The 25,980-nt window shown below is 41.6% G+C and overlaps 1 protein-coding gene across 3 annotated transcripts; it reads left to right on the top strand.

Annotated features, from left to right (window-relative positions):
* Positions 1-517: 517 nt before the first annotated feature.
* LOC130221894 (NACHT, LRR and PYD domains-containing protein 12-like) lies at positions 518-25,281 on the top strand. 3 transcript variants are annotated; one of them, XM_056454433.1, is made up of 13 exons: positions 518-616; positions 9,685-9,963; positions 10,112-11,912; positions 12,053-12,226; positions 12,312-12,485; positions 12,604-12,777; positions 12,888-13,061; positions 13,165-13,338; positions 13,446-13,621; positions 13,725-13,896; positions 17,809-17,982; positions 23,095-23,141; positions 23,219-25,281. In XM_056454433.1, the coding sequence occupies exons 2-13, from the start codon at positions 9,705-9,707 to the stop codon at positions 23,737-23,739; spliced, it is 4,020 nt and encodes a 1,339-aa protein (XP_056310408.1). In that variant the 5' UTR covers positions 518-616; positions 9,685-9,704; the 3' UTR covers positions 23,740-25,281. The 3 variants fall into 3 exon arrangements, with proteins under 3 accessions (XP_056310408.1, XP_056310409.1, XP_056310410.1); XM_056454434.1 differs by lacking the exons at positions 13,446-13,621; positions 13,725-13,896; XM_056454435.1 differs by lacking the exons at positions 13,165-13,338; positions 13,446-13,621; positions 13,725-13,896.
* The last annotated feature ends 699 nt before the right edge of the window (positions 25,282-25,980 follow it).

Genomic DNA, 25,980 nt, shown 5'->3' with positions numbered 1-25,980 from the left:
TTAATTCAGGCTGGTCAGGCTGGTTTTAGCTGGTCATTTTCCAGCCTGACCAGCTAAGACCAGGCTGGAAATGGCTGGAAACCACCCTACTGAAAAATCCAGCTTAAACCAGCCTAGGCTGGTTGGCTGGTTTTAGCTGGTCGACCAGCCTGGTTTTAGAGGGGTTTTGGCCATTTCCAGGCTGGTTTCCAGCCATTTTCAGCCTGGTCTTAGCTGGTCAGGCTGGGAGATGACCAGCCAAAACCAGCTATGTCCAGCTTAAACCTGGCTGGTCAGGCTGGTTTTAGCTGGTCATTTTCCAGCCAGACCAGGCTGGAAATAGCTGGAAATCAGCCTGGAAATGGCCAAAACCCCTCTAAAACCAGGCTGGTCAACCAGCTAAAACCAGCCAACCAGCCTAGGCTGGTTTAAGCTGGATTTTTCAGCAGGGTGCAGAACTGCCGCCCTCCAGGAACTGGAATTTACACCTTTTCTCTACACACCATCAGTTTTATTTTCCTTTCTCATGTCTCAAACATGTTTTGACGTGTTTTCCATAGGTGAAAATATTTTCAGATCTGCTGTTCAACTCAACAGTTCAGCGGAGGAATAGTAAGATCTGCAGGCATTATTTGAGGTGAGAGTTTGCTCTTTCTGTACTTTATATCATCTACGAGTGTCGTCTTACAGTTTTTTTTAGCTGTTTTGCCACAAATTTCAGAACCCTGTTGTAAATTTTCAAGATACAAAAGTCACTACTTAAAACACATGCTCTCCAGTGTTCAAAACTCTGCATGCGGCATTCGTTTCCTTAAAGAAGTCTTGCATTTTCAGGATCATTGCTTCACATGATCCTTTTATCATAGAAATACTACAGGAACAGAACTTTAGATCACCAGCACATTCAGTAAACAGTCTTTAACAGTCATTAAACATTGGTGTTTAAAATATATGATACAGGTTTCATTATGGTTTATACATAAGTGTAGAGGCAACCGTACAGACAGTGGATACACTGAACTAGTTTTATTCAATCCATCATAATGTAGGTTTACAGTCATTTTTTTTCTCACTGCACTTCCCCATATAGCTGATATATGGCATGATATATGGCAACATATGCAAATTACAATCGGATTCCACATAATGTATATAAAATGTCATAATAGACAATAATTTGTATAAATAGTGCACATTTACGTTCACATTTTTTCAACCATATTATATATATATATATATATATATATATATATATATATATATATATATATATATATATATATATATATATATATATAGCTTAAAGGGGCTAATAATTTTGTCCTTAAAATGGTGTTTAAAAAATTAAAAACTGCTTTTATTCTAGTCGAAATAAAACAAATAAGACTTTATCCAGAAGAAAAAATATTATCAGACATACTGTGAAAATTTCCCTGCTCTGTTAAACATCATTTGGGAAATATTTAAAAAAGAAAAAAAATTCAAAGGGGGGCTAATAATTTTGACTTCAATTGTATATGTGTGTGTTTGTGTGTTCATATACAGCCATATGGACACCTATACAAATTATAGGTAATATATTTGTTGGGCTAAAATATATATAACATAATAGATCATATATTTACGTAACATATGTACATATTTGTAATTCTAATAGTTGAAAAAAAGGCAATATTTTGTAAAATTCATATGAACTGTAATGTCACACATGTAATTTGCATATATTTCAATATATCAGATTTCTATTTTGAGATCTGTGTTTACATCAGTCTGGTCTTGTGGATTTGGTCACAGGTTCTCCTCCACATCACAGTGGTGTTTTCATTACTCGAAAATCTTGGAAAGAACCTTCTGTCAATGTGAATCCAGGCCTGACATTGGTCTGCTGTGATTGGGCTTTCTTACATACAGTAAAGTAATGTCAAATATGAAAACATTGTCTGTAAAAGTGAACAAAGAATATATATTCAAAAGGCGGCAACACCAAAGCTCAAAAAATGCTAATTTAATCAAATTAAAAAGGCTGACACAAAACGTGTAATGTTTCGAGCACACTGCTCTTATCTGATTGTCCAACGCAATCTCACGGCAATTCGTAACTTTTTGATCTGGCTAATTCGAATGAATTCGAACGATCTAATTCGTACAATTTAGTACGATTTGCTCATCACCCAATGACGGTTAGGGTTAGGTGCCACGCCTCATTTCAAAAAATGTTTAGCAAAAACGTACAATTTTGGCAATGGTTGTGAATTTTGTGTTTAGAGTTTTGAAAATTGACAGCAGAGTTCAAAAATTTGTCGCAAAATGATTGTAAAAAAAAAACTGTATAATTAGTTGATCATCTCTTTGTGTTCCTGAGACTTTACTGCTGAGCTGAAGTCGTTTTGATGGTTTATTCTCCACCTTTTAACGTCGAGTGTGTTTCTGGAAAATGATCACAGAAAGCAGAAACCTTCTCATTCTGCTATCTCTGTGTTTATTAGTGATCTGTGTGTTTATGAGTGATCTGTGTGTTTATCAGTGATCTGTGTGGTTATGAGTGATCAGTGTGTGTTCATGAGTTCAATTCAATTCACCTTTATTTGTATAGCGCTTTTACAATGTAGATTGTGTCAAAGCAGCTTCACATAAAAGGTCATAGTAAATTGGAACAGTGTAGTTCAGTTTGTAGTGTTTAAGTTCAGTTCAGTTGAGCTCAGTTCAGTGTGAGCTCAGTTCAGAACCATGCAAGCCAGTGGCGACAGCGGAGAGGAAAAAAACGTCACTAATTGGCGAAAATGAAGAAAAAAAACCTTGAGAAACCAGGCTCAGTTGGGCACGACCATTTTAATTTCTCCGCTGGCCAAACGTCTTGTGCAGAGCTGCAGTCTCAGCGGCGGAGGCTGAAAGCTGGCCTCTGCGAAGACTCGTCTGTCTCTGGAGTGTCACAGGAATCAGTCTCATGTTCTCCACTCCTCCATGACCACGACAGTAGCTGCTCAGGATACGGCCTGGTCCAGGATATGGAAACCTTGGGATCATCTCGTAGTTGGTCTTGGATCAAATCAGTGACTCTGCATAGTCTGAGGGCCTCGGGAAGAGTATGGAGATGGGTGGAAATGGAGAATAAAGAGAATAATTAGCATCGCTGCTGTTCATAGTGTATATAAACAAGATGCAGAACCTGTGTGGAAACCCGCTAATGAGTGATCTGTGTTTATGAGTGATCTGTGTGTTTATGAGTGATCTGTGTGTTTATGAGCAATCAGTGTGTGTTTATGAGTGATTTGTGTGTTTATTTTAACTCTCAAATCAACTGTTAACACATTGGCCCTTTACCAGTTACATTAACATTCTCGTCGTTTAGCATGAAACTCATTTGTCCATTTAGTCATTGACCAATCGATTGTCACTTTTGGATGAACACTAGGCTTTAAACTGTAGTGACACCCTTGTACTGGACTCTGTAAGAGATCACCCAAGAGTTGCAAGAGTTTTTGCAAGAGTTGCAAGAGTTTTTTTTGTACCAAGATATCCCGCAGTGGGGTGATCATTATAGTACATTAGGATTGACCTTCAAAGGCCAAAGGTGCTACCAACTTCAAATTTTTCCATGGGTGCATACCACACTGGACATTCACAATCTTGTAATACAAGAATCCGCCCTGCACTGTGTATTGACCCTTAACCTTATCATCATCCTCAACTGTCCCCAAACTCTCCAGGTTGCTAAGCAGCTTGCCAGTTTTAGGGTCCTCCAACTGAATCAGCCGTATTTGCTGCCTGTTCTCCAAATCAATTAGGGGTTAGATATGCAAATCCAAACCAGCTATGATGGCATAGCCAGGCAACACATCCAGAGGGCCACTAGAACCAGGCAAGGGGTTACTAGACAGAGCATCAGGAATCTGAGTGCCCACCCCAGGTTTGTGCACTATGCTGAAATCAAAATCCTGCAACCGAAGACACCAGCATGCAAAATGACCAGAGGGATTGGGCCTTGACATCAGCCACTGTAAACTACTGTGGTATGTGTACACGGTGACATGCAGACTCTCAATGTAAGGCCGGAAGTGTTCAAGAGCCCATATCAACCCCAGACACTCCTACTCGGGAGTCCAGTATGACTGATCAGCCTTATGCAGAGTTCTGCTTGCGTACACCACAACAACTTCTTGCCCTTCCTCATCTCTCTGCATCAAAGCTGCCCCTAGACCTGCATCGCAGGCATCAGTGTGGATATAAAATGCCTTTCCAAAGTCAGGGAACCTCAAAACAGGCGAGGAGTTCAAACATACTTTCAGTTCATCCATGCTCTTTTGACAAGCAACATCTCACACAAAGGAGTTTGCCTCCCGTGTCAGGGCACACAAAGGCTTCCAATGAACCTAGGTTATTAGCTGCTCAGTCCCAAAAATTGCCTCACTTGTTTAACACACTGTGTGGCAAACTCAGACACTGCTCGTATTTTGTCGACATCTGGCAAGATGGCATCAGGTTTTACCTTGTATCTCAAGAATGCAAATTCATCTCAGCAAAACTGACACTTGCTTAACTTCATAGTAAGTCCAGCTGACTGCAAGCGGGCAAACACGATAGTCCACACAGAATCTCCATTCACCTAGTAACTTTGGCACAATAACCATAGGTGAAGCCCATGGACCATACACAGGCTCAATGACATCCTCATCCAGTATTGCAGCTACCTACTCCTCAATCAAATTTCCTTTTTACTGGTGAGGCCCGGTAGGGGGTAAATTCACAGATTTTGCAAAGCCTGTGTCAACTGAAATCTCAGCCAATGTAGTATGTCTCAATTGGCCGCCAAACTTCCAAAATTGTTTCCAGAAATGTCCATATTTTCTGTTGTTAAAAGAAACTTGTCTGTGTCTATTGTAGCAGGAAAGAAACTCAAAAACACTTTTGTTTTTCAAGAACAAATCCAACGAGAAATGCAGCAAATCCCAACCAAATGGTAGCGAACGCACACAGACTGTCTCTATAGTAAAAGAAGTCTGTTCTGGGACTCCGCCGAATGACATTTGATCTCCCCTGGGGTGAAATAAGCAAATCCTTCCAAACGTTACAAAAAGACAGTTTTCATTGCATCATCCACAACTGATCACAGCATCACTATAATTTCTAGCAAATTTGCAGATAAACCAGAGATCATTTGTTCGGGCATCACTTGTAATCTATCGTGCATGTAGAAAAGTACTCACAACATGGGTCACTGTTGGAAAACGTATTTCTTTTACCAGTGTAAGCAAAGCATACAAAACAAAACAGGCTCGGTAGTTCGCACAACAGCCGCTTCACACTCACTCATACACTTGGACCATTACAATACTACCACATAACTTGTACTACCGCCAAGGTAAACTTCAAAATGCCTTAAAGTTAACAACAGGGCTAGTGCCTCTTCTCGGATGTTGAGGTGAGCAAGTAGCAGTCCCCTGCTGTGGTTTAACAAATGATAAAAGTATAATCAGAAGCATAAAAACAAACAAACAAAAACTTTAACTAAAGAGAGTAAAACTGATTAAACCGAAAAATGAAAAGAAAATAACATCAGAAACATACACTAATTCCCTAAACATAAACAAGAGAAAAGGGGTTTACAGGAATTAAATGGCACGCACATCCCTACAGTTTCCCACACAGAGAGAAGGATAACTATAACAATGATAAAGCTTTTCTAAAAGTTTACAATAAGCTGTAACTTGGATAAGCTCCTTACACTAGTGATCTCTGGTACTTTCAGCAACACTACAGTAAGGCAAGACAGAGGTTCATCACTCTAACATCAGGCTCCAGAATGGCAAACATGTTGCTCAGCTTTTGAGCTGGTAGAGTAATGAGCAACAGATGCAAACAATCATCTGACTCCCCTACTGAAAAGACCAGCTTAAACCAGCCTAAGCTGGTTGGCTGGTTTTAGCTGGTTGACCAGCCTGGTTTTAGAGGGGTTTTGGCCATTTCCAGGCTTGTTTCCAGCCATTTCCAGCCTGGTCTTAGCTGGTCAGGCTGGAAAATGACCAGCTAAAACCGGCTTGACCAGCCTAGCCAGGCTGGAAGCCCAGCCAAAACCAGCTATGTCCAGCTTAAACCAGGCAGGTCAAGCTGGTTTTAGCTGGATTTTGCTGGTCATTTTCCAGCCTAACCAGCTAAGACCAGGCTGGAAATGGCTGGAAACCAGCCTGGAAATGGCCAAAACCCCTCTAAAACCAGGCTGGTCAACCAGATAAAACCAGCCAACCAGCCTAGACTGGTTTAAGCTGGATTTTTCAGCAGTGTCTCATAAAGACAAAATCCTTTGAGTGACATTTCCTCAGCTCAGAGTGTGTTTGGTCTTACTCTAAATTAAGTAAAAATAACTCAGCAGCAGAGTTCAATTTAATGACTGAATTAAGTCATTAATTAATTAAGTGATGATTGAGCCCTGAGGATGAACACCTGCTGCTAATAAGTAGGTAAACTTTCAACAATTCTGACTCCAAATTTGTAGCCTCAATATCTAAGTCTTTGGTATAATCAATACATTTTTTCAATGAATGTTTCCTGGTCAAATTTAAAGCAACTTTTTCAATAAGCCTCAGTTAATTTCAGTTATATCTCTGCATGACAGTAAAGGGAGTTCTCAGATCAGTTGGAGGTACCAGATTTGTGGGCGAAAGAAGCGTTTTTCAAGTCATTGCCTGACATCAGGTTTTATCCATATTTGCGTCAATGATTCTGTGATCGATCTCATGGTCTGCTGAAGAATGCCGTGAATGTGCACCTATCCTGGCTGTCTACACCAGGCTTGACATAGCGGCTCATTCTCATCCTGGATCAGCAAACGTGTAACAGACTAAGCCAGGAGGACCCGATTAAACTAGGTCAAGCTGTGTACTTTTCTCTTATCCTGGCTTTCTTGATTCCGTGTTGTTTATTCCCTTATTGTTTGTTTTCTCCCATCGTGGAGTTTTCCTTTTATGTTTATTTCTCTGTTTAAGCATTTTGTATACCTCAATCTGAAAAGAACCTCAGTTGAATGTTTGCTGCTAAGTCAGAATTATTTGATATGGATGGCTCAGTGGTACATCTCTCCAGTCACTACACCGCATACCTGGGTTCTAGCCCGGGTTGTTACAATATTATTCATCATTTATGAAAAACCTTAAACAGCATTTTATTGAGAAGAGTCTGGATGCAGACCAGGTGTAGATGCAATCTGAGCTGCTTTTTAATGCGCTCACCTAACCCTACCCCTCACAATGATGTCACTGGCTCCATTGAGTGCATTGTGTCTGACATTGCATCGCTGAGAAATGCAATCTCAGCTTGTATCATAAAGGCTGCATCCAGATACTATTGATTTTATCCAGCAGAGCTCAGAAATCTGTGAGGGTTGTCAGGTAACAGGCAGATGGTCATGTCAGGTCTGTCTGGAGGATGAAGCTGTGGAGGACCTGGAGCATGGAGCTGCGGAGGGCCTGGAGCGTGAGGCTGTGGTGCATGGAACTGCAGAGAGCCAGAAGCATCGAGCTGTGGTAGGTCTGGGGGTTCAAGTCCAGAAGACACTGATGGATGCGACAACCGCAAAGGGGCAAGAGGCTCAGGTTAAGGAGGCACTGGCAGTTCGGATAACCCCAGTGGATCAGGAGACTTAGGTTCAGGAAACACTGAAAAGTAACACAGCTCTGGAAAGTCACCTGGCTCTGAGGAATCACACAGCTCTGGGAAATCACACATCTCTTGTAGCCTTTCGTGGGACTCAGATGACAGCTCTGGCCATTTGTCGGATTCCTGAGGATCTGGTGCTTGCCATTCAGGGAATTCAAGAGAATCTGGCGCCCTCCATTTGCTGAATTCAAGAGGATCTGACGCCTGCCATTCAGGGGATTCAAGAGCATCTGACGCCTGCCATTCAGGGGATTCAATAAGATCTGGTGCCCTGTCTAGGGACTCAGAAAAGGGGAACTCGCAACTCCTGCAGTGATAGAGGATCTTGCAGTTCTAACAGTGACGGGGGATCTGGCAGCTCTGGCAGCCCCAATGCCAGCAGGACTTGCTGTCCTTGTGGCCATGTGTGTCACAAAAGAAAAAAGATTTAAATTTAGAGGATTCTGAGCATGTACAAGTACATCTCATGAGCTTTTATATTATGTTAGTCGCTAGTTTTTTTCAGTGTTCACTTTTTTTTGTAAACATTCTACGACACTGTTAGAAAAACAGGCACCAATTAGGTACATTAAATATAACTATACCTTTAAAGGTCCACGATAGGCCATTATTTTGTACCCCATATGCACTATAAGGTCTAACCTAGAGGTTCAAAAAGATAACTTTCAGAGTACCACCCCAGTGATGAACATTTATACCTAAGAATGTAGTACACCTTTTAACAGTGGACAAATGTGTGCGATTCTCCCGCTGTCTCACCTGTCATCTGAAGTCTTTTCTAAAACTGGTTTTATTAGTTTTCTAAAGTGGTTGTTGGTCTCCAACAACAGTCTGAGGTCAAAAAACACTTTCATTGTCTTACAATATGCATTTATTTTTACCTAATTATCCCAACAACTTCCATATGATTCGTTCAGCGATTCATATGTTCTCAAACCCCTCCTGTTTGGTCCGATGATCAATTCAGTGTTAAGCCACACAGTGGCAAAGCTGAACTATTTTGAAACTTGACCGCCGCATGTGTGTAGGAACAGCTCACACTGGCCATAGCAATGACAAACAGCAGTGAATTACGAGTTCACAAACGCATTTAAATCTGTAAACAAAGCGGTAATTATCGCGTTGTCAACGTGGCTTTAGACGCAATGTGAGAATGTAAAGAGTTAACCAGATACAGAACAAGCGGTAACAAGTAACAAAACACAATTAAATAACGTTACATAATTTGTAAGCTAGAGAAAACAAGGAGGCAACCATTTAACCGCACTTACTTACACTTGTGAACTGGAAGAAACTGGTCCATGAACTGTGTACTGTAAAGTTCCTGTCAAGGCAAAGTCCCATACATCTATAGTCTTTTTGATCCTTCCTTTCACAAGTAGCCGATGAATCCCCCATTGTAACCGTGTAGATTGCTGAAGCACTCAGAAAAATTACGGGTACACAGCACAAGGCTGGGGCTATAATGCTGAGGTATTTCTGCAAAATTAAACTTCAACCACTGACTCTTCACAGCCTCTTTGCGTAGAGAAAATAACACTTACTTTCCCTCACACCTCACACACAGCTTCTTCGCAACATGATTCAACTGGAATCTGCTATAGTATATTGTCTTCCTCTTTTTCTTTCCACAGTGTTAGTGGAGTTGGCCGGGGGTTTCAATTTTCCCGGGTCTGCGCGCTCAACAAATGGGCGGGGCTTGGGTTCGGTAGCGACATCACAGCTAAAGACTGTTTTATTGATGAATCAATAGTGATAAACACAGCGTACCTTCAGATTTGAGCCTTAGCTGGATATTTCACTTCACTTACTGCTGTGTTACACACTCCATGGGAAGTCATTTTCAAAAACCCATAATAGGGGCTCTTTAAGTAGACAAACAAGAAACATCTACCTGGTTAGTAAGTACCACTTAAAATAGTGACAATTATCAAAATGTAGCTTTTTGAAATGTCAAGTTTCTAGGTTCATTTTATTATTGAAATAATAAATAAATGCTTAGGTCCGTAAGCTAATTGTAAAACTAATTCAGATGTTGTTGCTCTTGTCCTGTAGCTGTGAATGGGTGAAGCACGATGGCAAATGTTGAACACCTGCTCAACAGCTCACTGGATGAACTGTTAGAAGCTGAACTAAAGAAGTTTCAGTGGTATTTAAAGAAGGACAATAGATGTATTTCAAAATCTGAAATGGAGAATGCAGACAGGCTGAAGACAGTGAATAAGATGGTGTCGTGTTTTGGACCAGAAAGAGCTGTGAAGGTCACAGTGAACATCCTGCGGAAAATAAAGCAGAATCACTTGGCTGATCAGCTGGAGAATACACAGAAGCAAGGTACTGTTTAAGTTCCTGTCAAACTTTACTAATATAGTGTTGTCTTCCTTCATCTTAATTTGTTTAAGTGTGCAATTGTTCTTTTTTCATAACGGGAAGCACAGAGCATAATTATGTTTTACTTTGATTTTTTTCCCTCTCTCTTCAGAGAACTGTAAATCCCCTCCTCCTGATTACACAAACACCAGCCATGAACTAAAGAAGAAATTAAAGGAGGACTATGAGCAGATATTGGTTGGTAATTCACAGACGGGTCGTCAGAAGTACCTGGATGATATTTACACTGATCTATATGTGGTAGAGAACGAGACCGGAGGAAAAGAGAATGACCATGAGGTGATACAGATAGAGTCAAAACACAACCAACAGGATAAACCAATCAAGTGTAATGACATGTTTAAAGTTCAGCCTGACACAGGTCGACAAAACAGAAGAGTCCTGACACTGGGGATCGCAGGAGTGGGTAAAACTGTCTCTGTCAATAAATTCATCCTTGACTGGGCTGAAGGAAAAGACAATCAGGAAATAGTCTTCATATTTCCACTGCCTTTCCGTAGACTGAATCTGATTAAAAAAGAAAAGTACAGTCTCATAGGTCTGCTTAACAAGTACTTCTTTAGTCGACCTGGAGGATTGAGCTCTCTTCCTCAAGAACAAGGTAAGGTCATGTTCATCTTTGATGGACTGGATGAATATCGCTTTAAATTGAACTTTAAGGAGGAGGATGGAATTACAGATGTTGATAAGGAAATGACAGTGGGTGAGATAATAACGCATCTCTTAAAGAGACAGTTTGTGCGCTCTTCCATCATCTGGATCACATCCAGACCAGCAGCAGCCAGTCTGATACCGCAACAGCACATTGATCAGGTCACAGAGGTGCGAGGCTTCAATGACAAGCAGAAGGAGCAGTACTTCATCAAAAACAGCAGTCCTGATGTTGGTGGTAACTTCATCCGTCACATCAAGAAATCTAGGAGTCTGTACATCATGTGCCACATCCCTGTCTTCTGCTGGATCTCTTTTACGGTTCTTCAGCCTCTGCTGGATCAAGAGAGCAATGGAAAAACACCTACAACTCTCACAGAGATGTACACCAGCTTCTTACTGTCCCAAAAGCAACAGATGAAAGAAAAATACAGCAACAATTCTAAATGTAAAGTGAATGCCAGGTCTTTTGATCACATTGTTCTGAAGCTTGGGAAACTGGCCTTTAAACAGCTGGAGGAAGGACAACTGATTTTCTACAAAACAGATCTGGAGAAGTGTGGCCTAGATGTCAAGGAAGGGTCTGTGTTCTCTGGATTATGCACTCGAATGTTTCAGGAGGAAAGCCCAGTTTCAGGGGAACAGGTTTACAGTTTTGTACATCTCAGCGTTCAGGAGTTCATTGCTGCTCTCTATGTGTATTATACTTACAAAAACAACAAAGCAAATCTATTTCTTGATTCCAGGAAAAAGCAACTGACATGGAAATTCTCTAAAAAGCCCCTGTTTAAACTTCATATAGATGCAGTCGAGAAGAGTTTACAAAGCAAGAACGGACACCTGGATCTTTTCCTCCGGTTCCTGCTGGGTCTCTCTCTGGAGTCTAATCAGAGTAACCTGAAGAAGCTTCTGCCAAGACTGAAACTCAAAACTGAGAACATCAAAGACACGACTGAGTATATCAAAGAGAAAATAGAGGAGGAGAAATCAGCAGAGAGGACCATCAACCTCTTCTACTGTCTGAATGAACTGAATGATGACTTTGTGGAGGAACTCCAGAAGAGTCTGAGCTCTGGAAATCTTACAGCACAGGATCTGTCCTCTGCTCAGTGGTCGGGTCTGGTGTTTGTGCTCCTGATGTCAGAAGAGACTCAAGAGAAGTTTGAACTGCAGAAATACAGAAGATCTGATGAAGCGCTGACGAGACTGATACCAGTGGTCAAAAACACGAGAAGAGCACTGTAAGAGTTTTATGTATACACTTATGGCCAGTTCACACATCATATGAGCCGAAGGATTTTTAACTTTGCTCAACACAATAATTTTTTGTCTCTGCTCTGGAGTATCCCTAGATAAAAATGTTTTCTTGTTTTCCTCACAGCCTACAATGCTGTAATCTCACTGCTCAGTGTTGTGAGTGTTTGTCTTCAGCTCTACAATCATCAAACTGTATCCTGAGAGAGCTAGATCTGAGTAACAATGAGCTTCAGGATTCAGGAGTGAAGCTTCTTTCTGATGGACTGAAGAGTCCAAACTGTAAACTGAAGACACTGAGGTCTGAGTTCAAACATATGATTGATTGATAGATGGATAGATTATTATTTACATCAGTAAATTTGATTTATGTTCTTATTTTCCAGATTTGTCATGTGTAAACTCACTGCTGACTCTTGTGAGAGTTTGTCTTCAGCTCTACAATCCTCAAACTGTGTCCTGAGAGAGCTGGACCTGAGTATCAATGACCTGGAGGATTCAGGAGTGAAGCTTCTCTCTGATTGGCTGAAGAGTCCAAACTGTAAACTGAAGACACTGAGGTCTGAGTTCAAACACATGATTCATTTATTGATTGGTTGATTGATTGTGCTTAATATTTACATCAGATGAATGACTAAAAGTTAAACTGTAAATTTGATTTATGTTCTTATTTCTCAGATGTGTCATGTGTAAACTCACTGCTGACTCTTGTGAGAGTTTGTCTTCTGCTCTACAATCCTCAAACGGTGTGCTGAGAGAGCTGGACCTGAGTAACAATGACCTGCAGGATTCAGGAGGGAAGCTTCTCTCTGATGGACTGAAGAGTCCAAACTGTAAACTGGAGAAACTGAGGTCTGAGTTCACACACCTGATTGATTGATTGATTTATGTTAATTATTATTTACATCAGATGAATGACTAAAAATTACACTGTAAATTTGATTTATGATTTTATGTCTCAGATTTGTCATGTGCAAACTCACTGCTGACTCTTGTGAGAGTTTGTCTTCAGCTCTACAATCCTCAAACTGTGTCCTGAGAGAGCTGGACCTGAGTAACAATGACCTGCAGGATTCAGGAGTGAAGCTTCTCTCTGATGGACTGAAGAGTCCAAACTGTCAACTGGAGACACTGAGGTCTGAGTTCAAACACCTGATTGATTGATTAAAATTAATGTTTACATCAGATTAATGACTAAAAGTTACACTGTAAATTTGATTAATGTTCGTTTTTTCTCAGATTTGTTATGTGTAAACTCACTGATCAGTGCTGTGAGAGTTTGTCTTCAGCTCTACAATCCTCAAACTGTCTCCTGAGAGAGCTGGACCTGAGTAAAAATAACTTTCCGAATTCAGGGTTAAAGCTTCTCTCTGATGGACTGAAGAGTCCAAACTGTAAACTGAAGACACTGAGGTCTGAGTTCAAATGCCTGATTAATTAATTGATTATGCTTAATATTTACATCAGATGAATGACTAAAAGTTACACTGTAAATTTGATTTATGTTCATTTTTTCTCAGATTTGTCATGTGTAAACTCACTGTTCAGTCCTGTGAGAGTTTGTCTTCAGCTCTACAATCCTCAAACTGTGTCCTGAGAGAGCTGGACCTGAGTAACAATGACCTGCAGGATTCAGGAGTGAAGCTTCTCTCTGATGGACTGATAAGTCCAAATGACAAACTAGAGACACTAAGGTCTGAGTTCAAACACCTGATTGATTGATTATAATTATTATTTACATCAGATGAATGACTAAGACTTACACTGTAAATTTGATTTATGGTCTTTTTTTCTCAGACTGGTCACATGTTGTCTGACTGCTGACTCTTGTGAGAGTTTGTCTTCAGCTCTACAATCCTCAAACTGTGTCCTGAGAGAGCTGGACCTGAGTAACAATGACCTGCAGGATTCAGGAGTGAAGCTTCTCTCTGATGGACTGAAGAGTCCAAACTGTAAACTAGAGACTCTGAGGTAAAATGAAACGTTTCCATGAAATAAATGCTGCCACAATTTACTTTTACATTGTGAAAAAACACAAAGTTTGATGGGGTGAGAAAAAACCTATGCTGCCATGTATTTTATCCCTACTGAAAAAACAGCTTAAACCAGCCTAGGCTGGTTGGCTGGTTTTAGCTGGTTGACCAGCCTGGTTTTAGAGGGGTTTTGGCCATTTCCATGCTGGTTTCTAGTCTGGTCTTAGTTGGTCAGGCTGGGAAATGACAAGCTAAAACCAACTTGACCAGCCTAGCCAGGCTGGGAGCCCAGCCAAAACCAGCTATGTCCAGCTTAAACCAGGCTGGTCAAGTTTTTGGTCAAGGTTTTAGCTAGATTTATCTGGTCATTTTCCAGCCTGACCAGCTAAGACCAGGCTGGAAATAGCTGGAAACCAGCCTGGAAATAGCCAAAACCCCTCTAAAACCAGGCTGGTCAACCAGCTAAAACCAGCCAACCAGCCGAGGCCGGTTTAAGCTGGATTTTTCAGCAGGGATTTTAATGATGATTCAATGTGTGTATTTCTTATTTCAAGTGTCAAGTGAAATCAAATATGGAAAGAGCCTGTTGTTTAAAGGGCACCTGTATTTACAAGCTATAATATTGCTTTTAAGTGAAATTTCTGCTCAAAACCTTCAGGATTTTGAGGCACGTCCGAAAAAAGCTGTTTTGGTGCACTTCAAACAAAAATGAACAACGAACTGAAAGGTCATCATTTTTAACAAATTCCATCAAGTTCTTTTTGAGTTTGTTTAGGTAGTTTGTCACAGCTCCCCCAAAAGTTTGCTTTGACTCCTAAACACCTTTGAGCTGCTGTTGGTCTGTGCCAATTACATATGTTGAGAAGCTCCACCTCCTTTGAATTGCAATTCCTTTCCTCTTTCTCGTTCCATGGATGGCAGACAGGAGAACAACATCAACACAACAACACTAGTCACATGAATACACACGAGGGTCACGTAGCAGAGCTAGTGCAGAAGATCACTCCTGGAGGGGGTCACATACCGGCACAAAAGCCCATTTCATAATGCGTCTTTTCTATGAGAGTACACACCGGTGGAGCCATTCAGTGTTTGGCTGCAGCAACTATAACACAATGCAAATATATGGTGGTGCTTCTCATAGAAGAGGGTGTTTGCCAGTGTATGAAACTGTATGTTGTGGCCCTTTAATCTGGCTGTGGAAGCATGGTGAAGGTGAATGCCATTTATTCCACTTGATCTTCATGTTTAAATGAAGATACAAATGATATAAAAGGAAATACATCGCAAAAACAAGAATCTTCCAACATAAACGTATGAAGCTGTCAAAATTGTGACACTTCATGCATTTACTTTAATTCCACTTTATTTTTAATTTTTTTTGTGTACTGCCATGCCGTATTTACCATGCCTTTATGACATTCACAACCTGCAAGTTAAAAAAATAAATACTGAAAGATTACCAAATTATTTAAATATATAAATAATTTTTATATATTTAAAAGTTTTGTATATTTCTAAGTTTTTACATTGTAAGAGCATTCTGACAGTATAGTGTTACGTGTTTAAGTTGTTAAGTTATTAAGTTATATGAGACGTAACATTCAGTGAGTCTCTAATGGTGCTGGGTGAAAATGATTTACACCACAGCGATGGTGAGTTCTCATTTTAAAGGATTCTGCTTTGAAGACACCTGAAAATCCTCCTGGTTTTGTCTCTTCCTAAAATTCACAACAATAACTTTGGTGCCCAAAACTTTGGGCATCGACTTTTCGGTCCTGGAGGTCCTGCATAGTTTAGCACCAACTTCCTTCAAAACACCTGCCTGGGAGTTTCAAGTATACCTAGGAAGAGCTTGATTAGCTGCTTTAGGTGTGTTTAATTGGGGTTGGAACTAAAATAGGCAGGACACCGGCCCTCCGGGACCGAGTTTGCACACCCCTGATTTAACCTAAATAAAAGTACATTTTCAAAATGTGGCTACTGTCACATCTCCGGCTCATTCCTGCTGCTCCAATCACCGTTCTCCCTCACCATCTCGTTCCTGCAGCTCCAATCATCACTCTCCCTCTCCAGCCACCTCTAACCGCACCGTACATAGTCCACTGATTACTAATGAGACACACCTGCACCAGCAATCACCAGTCCCAAATAAAGACTCACCTTTTCAAGTCATACAGCGGCTGGAATCGAAGTCAGATGGTTCGCCTCACCTTCTCCCTTGCTTGCCTTTCTTCCGTGGTCGTTTCTCCTTACCTGTGGAAGCACATACCATGATTAAGGGAAGTGACTTTGTATTCTGATGGTTGAAAGAAGATCCTTGTTTACATTGTGAACTACTCTCAAGACTGCTCTATGATTATCACTTACCTGCCTCTCCTGTTGAACTATCCACCTTGTTTTGAATAGACTGACGAAAGGAGATATCCAACTTTGTCTTCATTGTGTTACCGTGACAGCTACAACACTGTTCCTCTCTCTCAGCCATCATCGTAGTGTTGTGCGGCGTGACACATTTACTGCTTTTTTTTTGTCCTCAGACAAAGAATGAAATATAACTTTGTTTGAAAGGGCCTTCACTCATTACTCACTCACTCAAGTTCCTTTGACTTATTTCCTTATTTATTAGGGGTCACCACAGCAAAATGAACCGCCAATTACTCTGGTACATGTTTTATATGGCAGATTCCCTTCCAGGTGCAACCCAGCACTGACAGTACAACCCTCAATGCTAGGACAACCCCGTACACTCGGAGGAACATAATGAATAAATAAGAATTTGTGCATGTTTATGGTAACTGTCATTAGCCGCATTTCCACTATCGGGCCAGTGCGAGCCAGGGCTTTAATCGGGCCAGGCCAGGCCAGTAGCCCGGGAGGTTGAGAAATGAGGCCGAAATCATGTCGCGTTTCCACTGTCGGGCTAGTTGCTCGCAGCGCGTCACGCAAACACCGCCCCCAGAACGTCCCCTGAATCAAACGTCACACAACCCGTCACACAACCCGCCCACTTCAGCAGGAACAAAAAACTCAAATTATAACCACAAACACAACCTGGCATCACTACGAGAGCTGGAAGATGGAGAACACCGAAGCGATTGCTTTTTTACTGTTTGTGGTCTGTTGGTGTAAGGCCAGACAGCGATCCCTGGATAAGGGCATTCGAGTTCGGCGGCATTTACTTTTTTCTTCTTCTTAGTGAGTTGATCAAGCGCGATAGCAAAACAAATGTAAGGGAAGAAAGCATCTTGTCTCCTCTTTACCTGACAGGAAAACTCCACCTTTGTACGTAACCCCGCCCCGAAGCCCCAGTTGGCCCTCCTTGGCCCAAGGTATTCGGCGGGCCGAAAAAGGCCGGACGCTGGCCCCAAGGAAGCCCCGCTTTGGCCCGATTACGCCCCGGAAGTGATAGTGGAAACGCGACTGGCCTTGGCTCGCCCTGGCTCGCTCGCTTTAGGCGCGATAGTGGAAACGCGGCTATTGGCTCAGTTATGTCATTTCAAATGCAAATCTTTGCTTTATGACAACTTGACATAAAAACGGCATAACATGTCTGTGTTTTTGTAATGAAACTTGACATTACCATGACAACATAACTTCATAAATATGTCAAGTTACACAACACAGACATCTCAAACAACGTCGTCTTTGCATTTATAATGGCATAACTGAGCTAATGACACTTAACGACAATTGTCTTAAGCATTCATAACATCTCATCTATATTCATATCATACATATCACAACATGATTATAAAGTTGTCATGACAGTCTTATGAACACCCTTTCAAGTGTTACCACTGTTCCTTTTGTGACTGAAACTAGAGAAAATACTACACAGGTCACTGTGTGTTAGGACTTCTGTCTGTCAAACTAATGTGACGTGGACTGTTTGTGTGTGTGTTTGTAGATTGTCTGGCTGTATGGTGACAGAGGAAGGCTGTGGTTTTCTGTCTTCAGCTCTGACTTCAAACCCCTCACACCTGAGAGAGCTGGATCTGAGCTACAATCATCCAGGAGATTCAGGAGTCAAGCTACTCTCCCAAAAACTGGAGGATCCAAACTACACACTGGACAAACTCTAGTAAGTTGGGCATGCACATGTTTTGGTTTTGGTGATTTCTGCTTAGAGACAGACAGCGAATAATCTGATGTATATTTCTAGATTCTGGAGACAGTTTTAGAGTTTAACCCTTATGTACTGTTGAGCCATTTTCATCCACTCTGGGGTGATTTTGAGTCTTAATTTGGCCATAACTTTGTCTGTTTCAGCTAGCGCAATGATTTTTGGTGACAAATCATATTTTGACACACATTTTGGGAAAAAAAAACTCTGAGAAATACCATTTTGTTATGTTTGGGGTGAAAACAGCTGCTAAAGAGTTTTTAGAAAATTACAGGTTTTTAACTCTTTAATTCATAAGTCAAGTTTCACAAACTAATTTCGAGAGGAGCACGTGATATGATTGACTGCATCTGGCCAGCCATCTACATTCATTAGTTAGCCAATCAGATTAATCCAAACTCACTATAAGAAGCCTAGCTAGAACTACTCTCTTATCTTCGTTTTCCGAAGAAACCCCCATCCACCCCTTCTCCTCCTTTCCCACGGGGAGCTCTCGAGATCCACCTAATCTCATACTCCCCTCACATGCTCTATGGACAAGGCGGGAGCCCTGGGCTCAACTATCTTCGAGCTCAGGGATTCATTCCCGGGACAGCATGCCAAACCTGCAAACAGTTGTCAAACAATATCCAAGTGTGAACTCTTGAAATGATGTCACTGATTTGTCGATAAAGACACACAAAATGGTGTATTTTCAGTATAAAAAGTAATTGTGGACTATATTTTTTTCTCCATAATTTACTGTTGCTGGCTGTTTTTGCCCCATTCATTTCCATTATAATCACATTTTTGTGATTGCAAACCATGACATCATATAATCATGCATTCTTGATTTGTTGCGAGTTAAAATTTGTCATTTTTACTGTTGATTATCAGTTGGCACCATTATCCCTTTAGATAGGCCTGTGTGTGAGATTCAGTGCATGAGAGTGACCTTTACACACTTACCTTGATGCGTCTGAGAAAATCTAAATATGCACCTCAGCTCTCAGAACTACATGGACTAAACAAAAACTGTGTATTTATGCACTGGCTGCCATTTGATGTTGAGAAGTACAGACTAAACTAAAGCAAACTAAGGGTGCTTTCACACCTGCCTTATTTAGTTCTGTTATATCGCACTAGAGTTTATTTTCCCTCTTGGTTTGGTTGGTTTGGGCAGCTGTGAATGTAGCAATCGCACTCGAGTGCGCACCAAGAGAGGACCAAAAAAATCGAATCGAGACCTACTTGAAAAGGTTGTCTTGATACACTTTTAAACGAACCCTGGAGCGGTTCGTTTGTGGTGAGAACATGATCCAAACTAAAACAGTCCGTAGCTCGAATGGTGGAGGAGATGACGTTGGGTGACAACCTCTGACCGGCGAAACAGGTAGGCAGGCCCTCGGTGAGACCATCTTCGGATGACCGTGCTCTGCAAGCGGCGTTCAAGTTGGAGTTGTAGAACCCGCAGTAATCTGGCCAGCTGGATTAATTTGCTAGGAACAGGAATCTGTCCGTATGGTCCTCGAGGCTGCTTTCCCCCTGCTTCATCATGAGGATGAGGAATTCGGAAGTGTAAATAGAATCCATGGGGAAAAAACAGGAGGGGGAGGAAAATAAAACACTGAGAGCAAAAAAAACTATGAAAATAAAACAGGGCAAACTTTTTCTGTTTTGGTCCAGTATTATGTTATGTCTGGGTTCACTACAGGAAGGCACAGGATCTCAGGATTATCAAAACAAATAGATTTATTAAAAAAAACATACATGGAAGAACACGGGAATGACATGGGGTGAAAAACAGACATCAACTGAGAATACTGGAGGAAGACTGAATGAAACTAAGGGGTATAAATACACAGGAACATGATGACAACAATTACACACAGGGGATGAAACAGGTGAAGGTGATGAACCTTAACAAATGGCGGGAACTGGAACAAAGGAGCACATGGGAAAGGTCACATGACGAAAACAAACATACATGGAAGACAGGATGTGACAACGGCAGAACAATGCTACAATGTATCGTTTGTTGCCCTTAGTCTGGACCAAATGAACCGAACCACAGTTGTGAAAGCACCCTAAGTGGATTTGCCTGGAGTCCACACATTGCCTGTGGAATGATTGTGGTGCAATTTTCAGAGCCACCATGTCCCTCATAGGATTTTATGAAATCGGCAGAGCTCTGTATTTTGACAAGCTCCAGAGACAAGCTCATCATAGAGCGGACACGCTTGCCCCATCAGATACCTGTGGGAAATGTGGACGCATCACCCTCCTATTCAACCCTGGCATAAATGTCACAGTGGATGAACAGCTTGTGCCATTCAACAGCCAAACGTGGACTTAAAATTTGGATGACTGCTGATGTCACCACATTCTATGCCTGGAGGTGTCACATTTACACCAGCAGCTCAGGAATAAAGTCTTTAGTAAACGATTGACAGGGCGACGCAGTGGCGTAGTAGGTAGTGCTGTCGCCTCACACTAGAAGGTCGCTGGTTCGAGCCTTGTCTGAGTCAGTTGGCATTTTTGTGTGTAGTTTGCATTTTCTCCCTGCGTTCGAGTGGGTTTTCCTCCGGGTGATTCGGTTTCCCCCACAGTCCAAAGACATGCGGTACAGGTGATTTGGGTAGGCTAAATTGTCCATAGTGTAGGAGTGTGAATGAGTGTGTGTGGATATTTCCCAGAAATGGGGTGCGCCTGGAAGGGAATCCGCTGCGTAAATATCCAAAGTGCTGGATAAGTTGGCGGTTCATTCCACTGTGGAGACCCTGGAGTAATAAAGGGACTAAGCCGAAAAGAAAATGAATAAATGAACGAATAAACGATTCACTGATTCAGATTATCTGGTCAAAGTAAGTCTTTATTAAGTGATTCACTGATTCAGATTATCTGGTCAAAGTAAGTCTTTATTAAGTGATTCACTGATTCAGGTTATCTGGTCAAATTGAGTCTTTAGTAAACGATTCACTGATTCAGATTATCTACTCAGAGTGAGGCTGCATTCGAAACCACATACTCAATGAGTAGGTACTCAATTTCAGTAAGTACTTACTTAACGAGGACTAAAAGGGTAGGCATTCAACAGCCAAATCTCGTTAAGCATGAATAGGATCGTACCTCATCCGCCATGTTTACGTTATTATGTGACTGACGTTACAAGCGCAACAACTTTAAAGATATTGCAGGTTTAATGAATCTTAATTTAAATTAATATTCATATTAAATTAGTTAGCATGAATTTGTTGTTGTCTTTACTTTTTTATCCACAAGTAACCTGCTTAAATCTCGTTTGTTTTCCTGACGGAGCTCATGATTCTCCAAAGACGACACTAGACTATTCTCACACTCATACATGTGCAGGAGCGAGTGTTTCAGCAACCTGTAATTTTTCAGTGTTTACATTTTCCGGAATAAGTCTCCCGTTTGATTGTCAGTATCCTGCTCTTCACACATAGTTCCCTTGTTTATTTCCTTCATTCCAGTCCTATGTTTACTGTTCAGTTTGTGTTGTACAGTAATTTATAATGCGTGAAGTGAAGATGACTGTTTCCTGCACTGATTTTGGAGAATGAAGTTGATTTAAGTGAAGTTTCATAAACTAATTTCGAAAGGAGCACGTGATATGATTGAGCACGTCTGGCCACTCATCTGTAATCAGTAATAATCCAATCAGAGTGATCCTAGTTTACTATAAACGGATCATTTTCTTCCTACTGTTTTATCTTCATTTGGAAGAATCCCCCCTTCCACTCCATCTCCTCCTTTTCCTCCCTTTTCTAAAGGGGGAGCTCTCGAGAAGTACCTGATCTCGGATCTCCTGATATGCTTATCGACCGGGCGGGAGCCCTGGTCTCAAATATCTCCGAGCTCAAGGTTCTCTCCCGGCACAGCATGCCAAACTTGCTTTATACGCCAAGCATATCTAAGTGGGAACTCTTGAATATGAGATTGCAATACAAACCATACTGAAGGACTGAAATGTTGAGGAGCGTATATGTTGTGTTTCTGTAGTTCTTTTGAACGACGCACAATTCCAACACAGGCTCATACTGAAAACATAGTCCCGTGGACGCTTCTGGAGACAGGGAATTATGTAGCCGGAGGTACGTATGGCTACATTTCATTTTTTTAAGCCAACGCTACGGGGCGGTATGACGTCGTTCCTTTTCGTGCTTACCTGTTGACCGCTAACGTCCGTGTGGAGGGCTTTCCCACTGGACTGGTTTGTCCCGTTAGCTCGTCGTGGACGTCGGCGGACTTGAGAAGCAGAGAGGAGCCACGCTGATGATGACGACCGAGTTCGGGGAACAGCGGTTCCAGAAATCAGGTACACCCTGAACATGAGAATGTGGTTAAATCTGAAAAAGGGGTAAAAATCAGACGAAGGTTTTTCTTTTTCTGGATGGCTTTTGTAAACCGTCGGTTGGGTTTAGGGAAGTGGGTGGGCGGGTCAATCGGTAAAATGGGTTGGGTTTAGAAAAGGAGGAGGGTGGCTCAGTCGATTGGTTGGTCGCCCAGTCAATCATTCAGTCAATCGACAGCGGCCTCTGGTGGGTTTACACGAGAACAGCTTGGCCGCGAAAGGCACTCGTGAGAGACATTTGAGATACGAAAAAGCGCACACAACGGCCTCTCGCGGAATCACGAAAACAAAAACTGCAAAAACACGTACCTCCCGGGACGTATTTCGCGGTCTCCAGAAACGTCCATGGGACTATGTTTTCAGAATGAGCCTGGGTTGCACAATTCAGAGAGAAATATATTTGATAACAGTGTTTGACATTGCTGAGCTTCCTCCTCAATAAAGGAGCAATAACGACTCCTGTTTTCTTGACCGAATAAATTAATTCTCTCATGATCTCCACACTTCCGTTATACTGAACACAACCCTTTCAGAGCCAACAGCTTTATTGCATTTCTATCACACTACTGCATTCACAAGTACAGCATTCGCAGAGCACAGATAGAAACTAGTGCTAATAACAGTGACTCACGAGCTTACACATTCTGTGCATGTGTGTCCGTGTTATAAGCTGATGTTTGTTTACTAACTGAATGTGAATTTGTGTGTGTTCCCAGTCTGGATCATGGAGAAGATAAGAGGATTACAGCAGGACCACGCAAATGTACGTCTACACACACACACACACACACGCATCTTTGAGTGTTGTTGTGTTATAAACGTGCCTCTACTTGTGTTCAGATGCCCGTTTCCTCACACTGGATTCAAACACAGCAAACGCTAAACTCATTCTGTCTGAGGAGAACAGAGAGGTGGAGTGTGTGTGGGAGGAACAGTCGCATCCTGATCACCCAGACAGATTTGATCATCTTCAGGTGTTGTGCAGAGAGAGTGTGTGTGGACGCTGTTACTGGGAGACTGACTGGAGTGGAGATCATGTGTGTATATCAGTGTCATACAAGAGAATCAGGAGGAAGGGAGACAGTGTTGAGTGTTTGTTTGGATATAATGATCAGTCCTGGAGTTTGAGCTGCTTTTCCTCCAGTTGCTCATTCAGACACAATAACACAGAGGCTAATCTCCCAGTACAGTCGATCAGCAGTAGAATAGGAGTGTTTGTGGATCACAATGCAGGAACTCTGATCTTCTACAACATCTATAAAGACACAATGAGCCCCATCCACTCAGTCCAGACCACATTCACTGAGCCACTCTATCCTGGGTTTTGGGTTTATCCTGGATCATCAGTGAAACTGTGCTGAAGACTGAGAGGCTGAGGAGAGATTTACCCATGTAAGAATGGCAAAATCTCTACATAATATCAGACCCTGAGAACTTATGGAATTTCATGAGAGGCAATAAAACATAAACTTTTTGATCTGAGAGGAAGTTCAGGAAACCAGCTGTTCAACTGTTCTATTCAAATCAACCTGAGACGGTTGACAATAGGCTGGAAACGCAGAGCTACACCTCACCAGGGGGGAATGCAAGAAAGTTCACCCTTCTCCTTTCACCTCAATCCCCCCTTCTTGACCTTTAAGTAACCTTCTGATCAGAGCACGTCACATAAAATGTCCATGGTTTTAATATGGTGTATCTTGTAGCCTTATATTCATGTTTGGTCTCATTTAAAATGTCTCTGTGTGATTGGTAATGTGGTCCAAATGTCACTGTAATATTTCGCTGGTGTATGTTGATTTGGTTTTTGGATAAAGTCTCTCCAAGATGCTCCCCCCTCTAGAGATGATTACCACCTCAAACTCACCAGGCAAGGGTCTCGGTGACGCTTCTATTATCTTGAATTTATGGCTGTTTGTTCTGAGTTGAGTATTTAAAGCAGGGGTCACCAAACTTGTTCCTGGATGGCCGGTGTCCTGAAGATTTTAGCTCCAACCCTAATCAAACGCACCTGAACAAGCTAATCAAGGTCTTACTAGTTATACTTGAAACACCAAGGCAGGTGTGTTGAGGCAAGTTGGAGCTAAGACAGGGACACCGGCCCTCCTGGACCGAGATTGGTGACCCCTGATTTAAAGGAAATGTTGACAAATATCACTGGGATCTTGTAGCCAAGACACCCCGTTGCAGCATCTCTGAGACTTATGCTGCAACGTACTTCTCTGGTCAGGTATGCATCTCTAACTCTTTGATTTATCTTTGAGTAATGGATGTTGTATTTTTACAGTGCCATCTCTGAATTGGCTTTCTGGTCGTTTCATTGTGTAGTTGGCATAATACAATTTTACCCGACAAATAAAATGTTAAGTTTTGATTCATTCCGAATTCTCTTGAAATCTTTTGTATCCAGTAGATTAAGTGGAGTCTTGCGCTACCTTGATGATTCGACATAATTAGATTCGATTCTAGGACACATTTGACTGTAGGAAGCAGAATGGCACGACAGCATGGAGATCTATAATCATCTAATCGCTGAAATTAGCAAGTTGTATGGAAGTGGCTAAATCTACTACTTTTTAAGGATATGAGTGAGCAGTTGGCAACCAGGCTATTTAAGTATTAGCTAACCCTACATCCTCTGACTAACTTCACAGTGTCGACATACTGTCAGTGAGAAGACACGCAACACTTGAAGACACGCTCGCATCACTTGACTGCGTGAGACCAATCGAGGATCAAAACAGGACCGCTCTGGACAGAAATTTAAAACATGGAGCAATCGCTCACTTTTTTTAATGTCTAATCAGCTTGTTTAATCCCGCCCCTTTTCGCAGCGCCGCACGACAGAATTTCGCCCACACAAAGCCCAATGTGACCGCAGCTTTAGACCTTGATTAGCTTATTCAGGTGCGTTTGATTAGGGTTGGAGCTAAAATCTTCAGGACACCTGCCCTCCAGGAACAAGTTTGGTGACCCCTGGGCTAATAGACTTCTACAGCCATAATCCTCTGCAGGATCAGTCAGAAGCAGTGAGATGACCGGGAGTCTCTTCTGTGTGTTCAGCTCAATTTTAGTCTCTGAGAGAATAAGTGTGTCAAATTGTAAATTTTCACTGCTGTGTTTGCACTTGCATGTGTTAAAAGAAAAACTTCTTTTTTGCTCCTTTTCTCTCATGTACACAATGTTTGCATGTTACGGTAAATTACACAATATGCTAATAACATGTTTTAAAGGCCAAAAAACTTGTAATCGCATATTTTATAAACAGAAAATTAATGTTTATTGCTCTATATAAACATGGTAATTACAGTTTAATGAAATATAAGCAGATAACCTGGGGCCTCATGTATCAACACTGCGTACGTACAAAAACTTTGCGTACGCCAGGTTTTATGCTCACGTTTCGTTTTACTAACGATGAAATGAACGTGGGAATGTGCGCTGGTCCACGCCAACTTCATGCCTGGCGTACGTGCATTTCTTGTGTGTGTTTGTTTTATTTCCATTGGCGACTCCTAGAGGCAGTTGTGTTAAATTGCACACTACAACGTATTTTTGAGCCGTGTAATGGCAGCTGTATGGGACGAGACCATCCGCATGTCTAG

The sequence above is a fragment of the Danio aesculapii genome, chromosome 4, assembly GCF_903798145.1.
Source record: "Danio aesculapii chromosome 4, fDanAes4.1, whole genome shotgun sequence".
NCBI classification, from domain to species: Eukaryota; Metazoa; Chordata; class Actinopteri; order Cypriniformes; family Danionidae; genus Danio; species Danio aesculapii.
The sequence above is the reverse complement of the archived record's forward strand: the minus strand, read 5'-3'. Positions and strand labels throughout refer to the sequence as shown.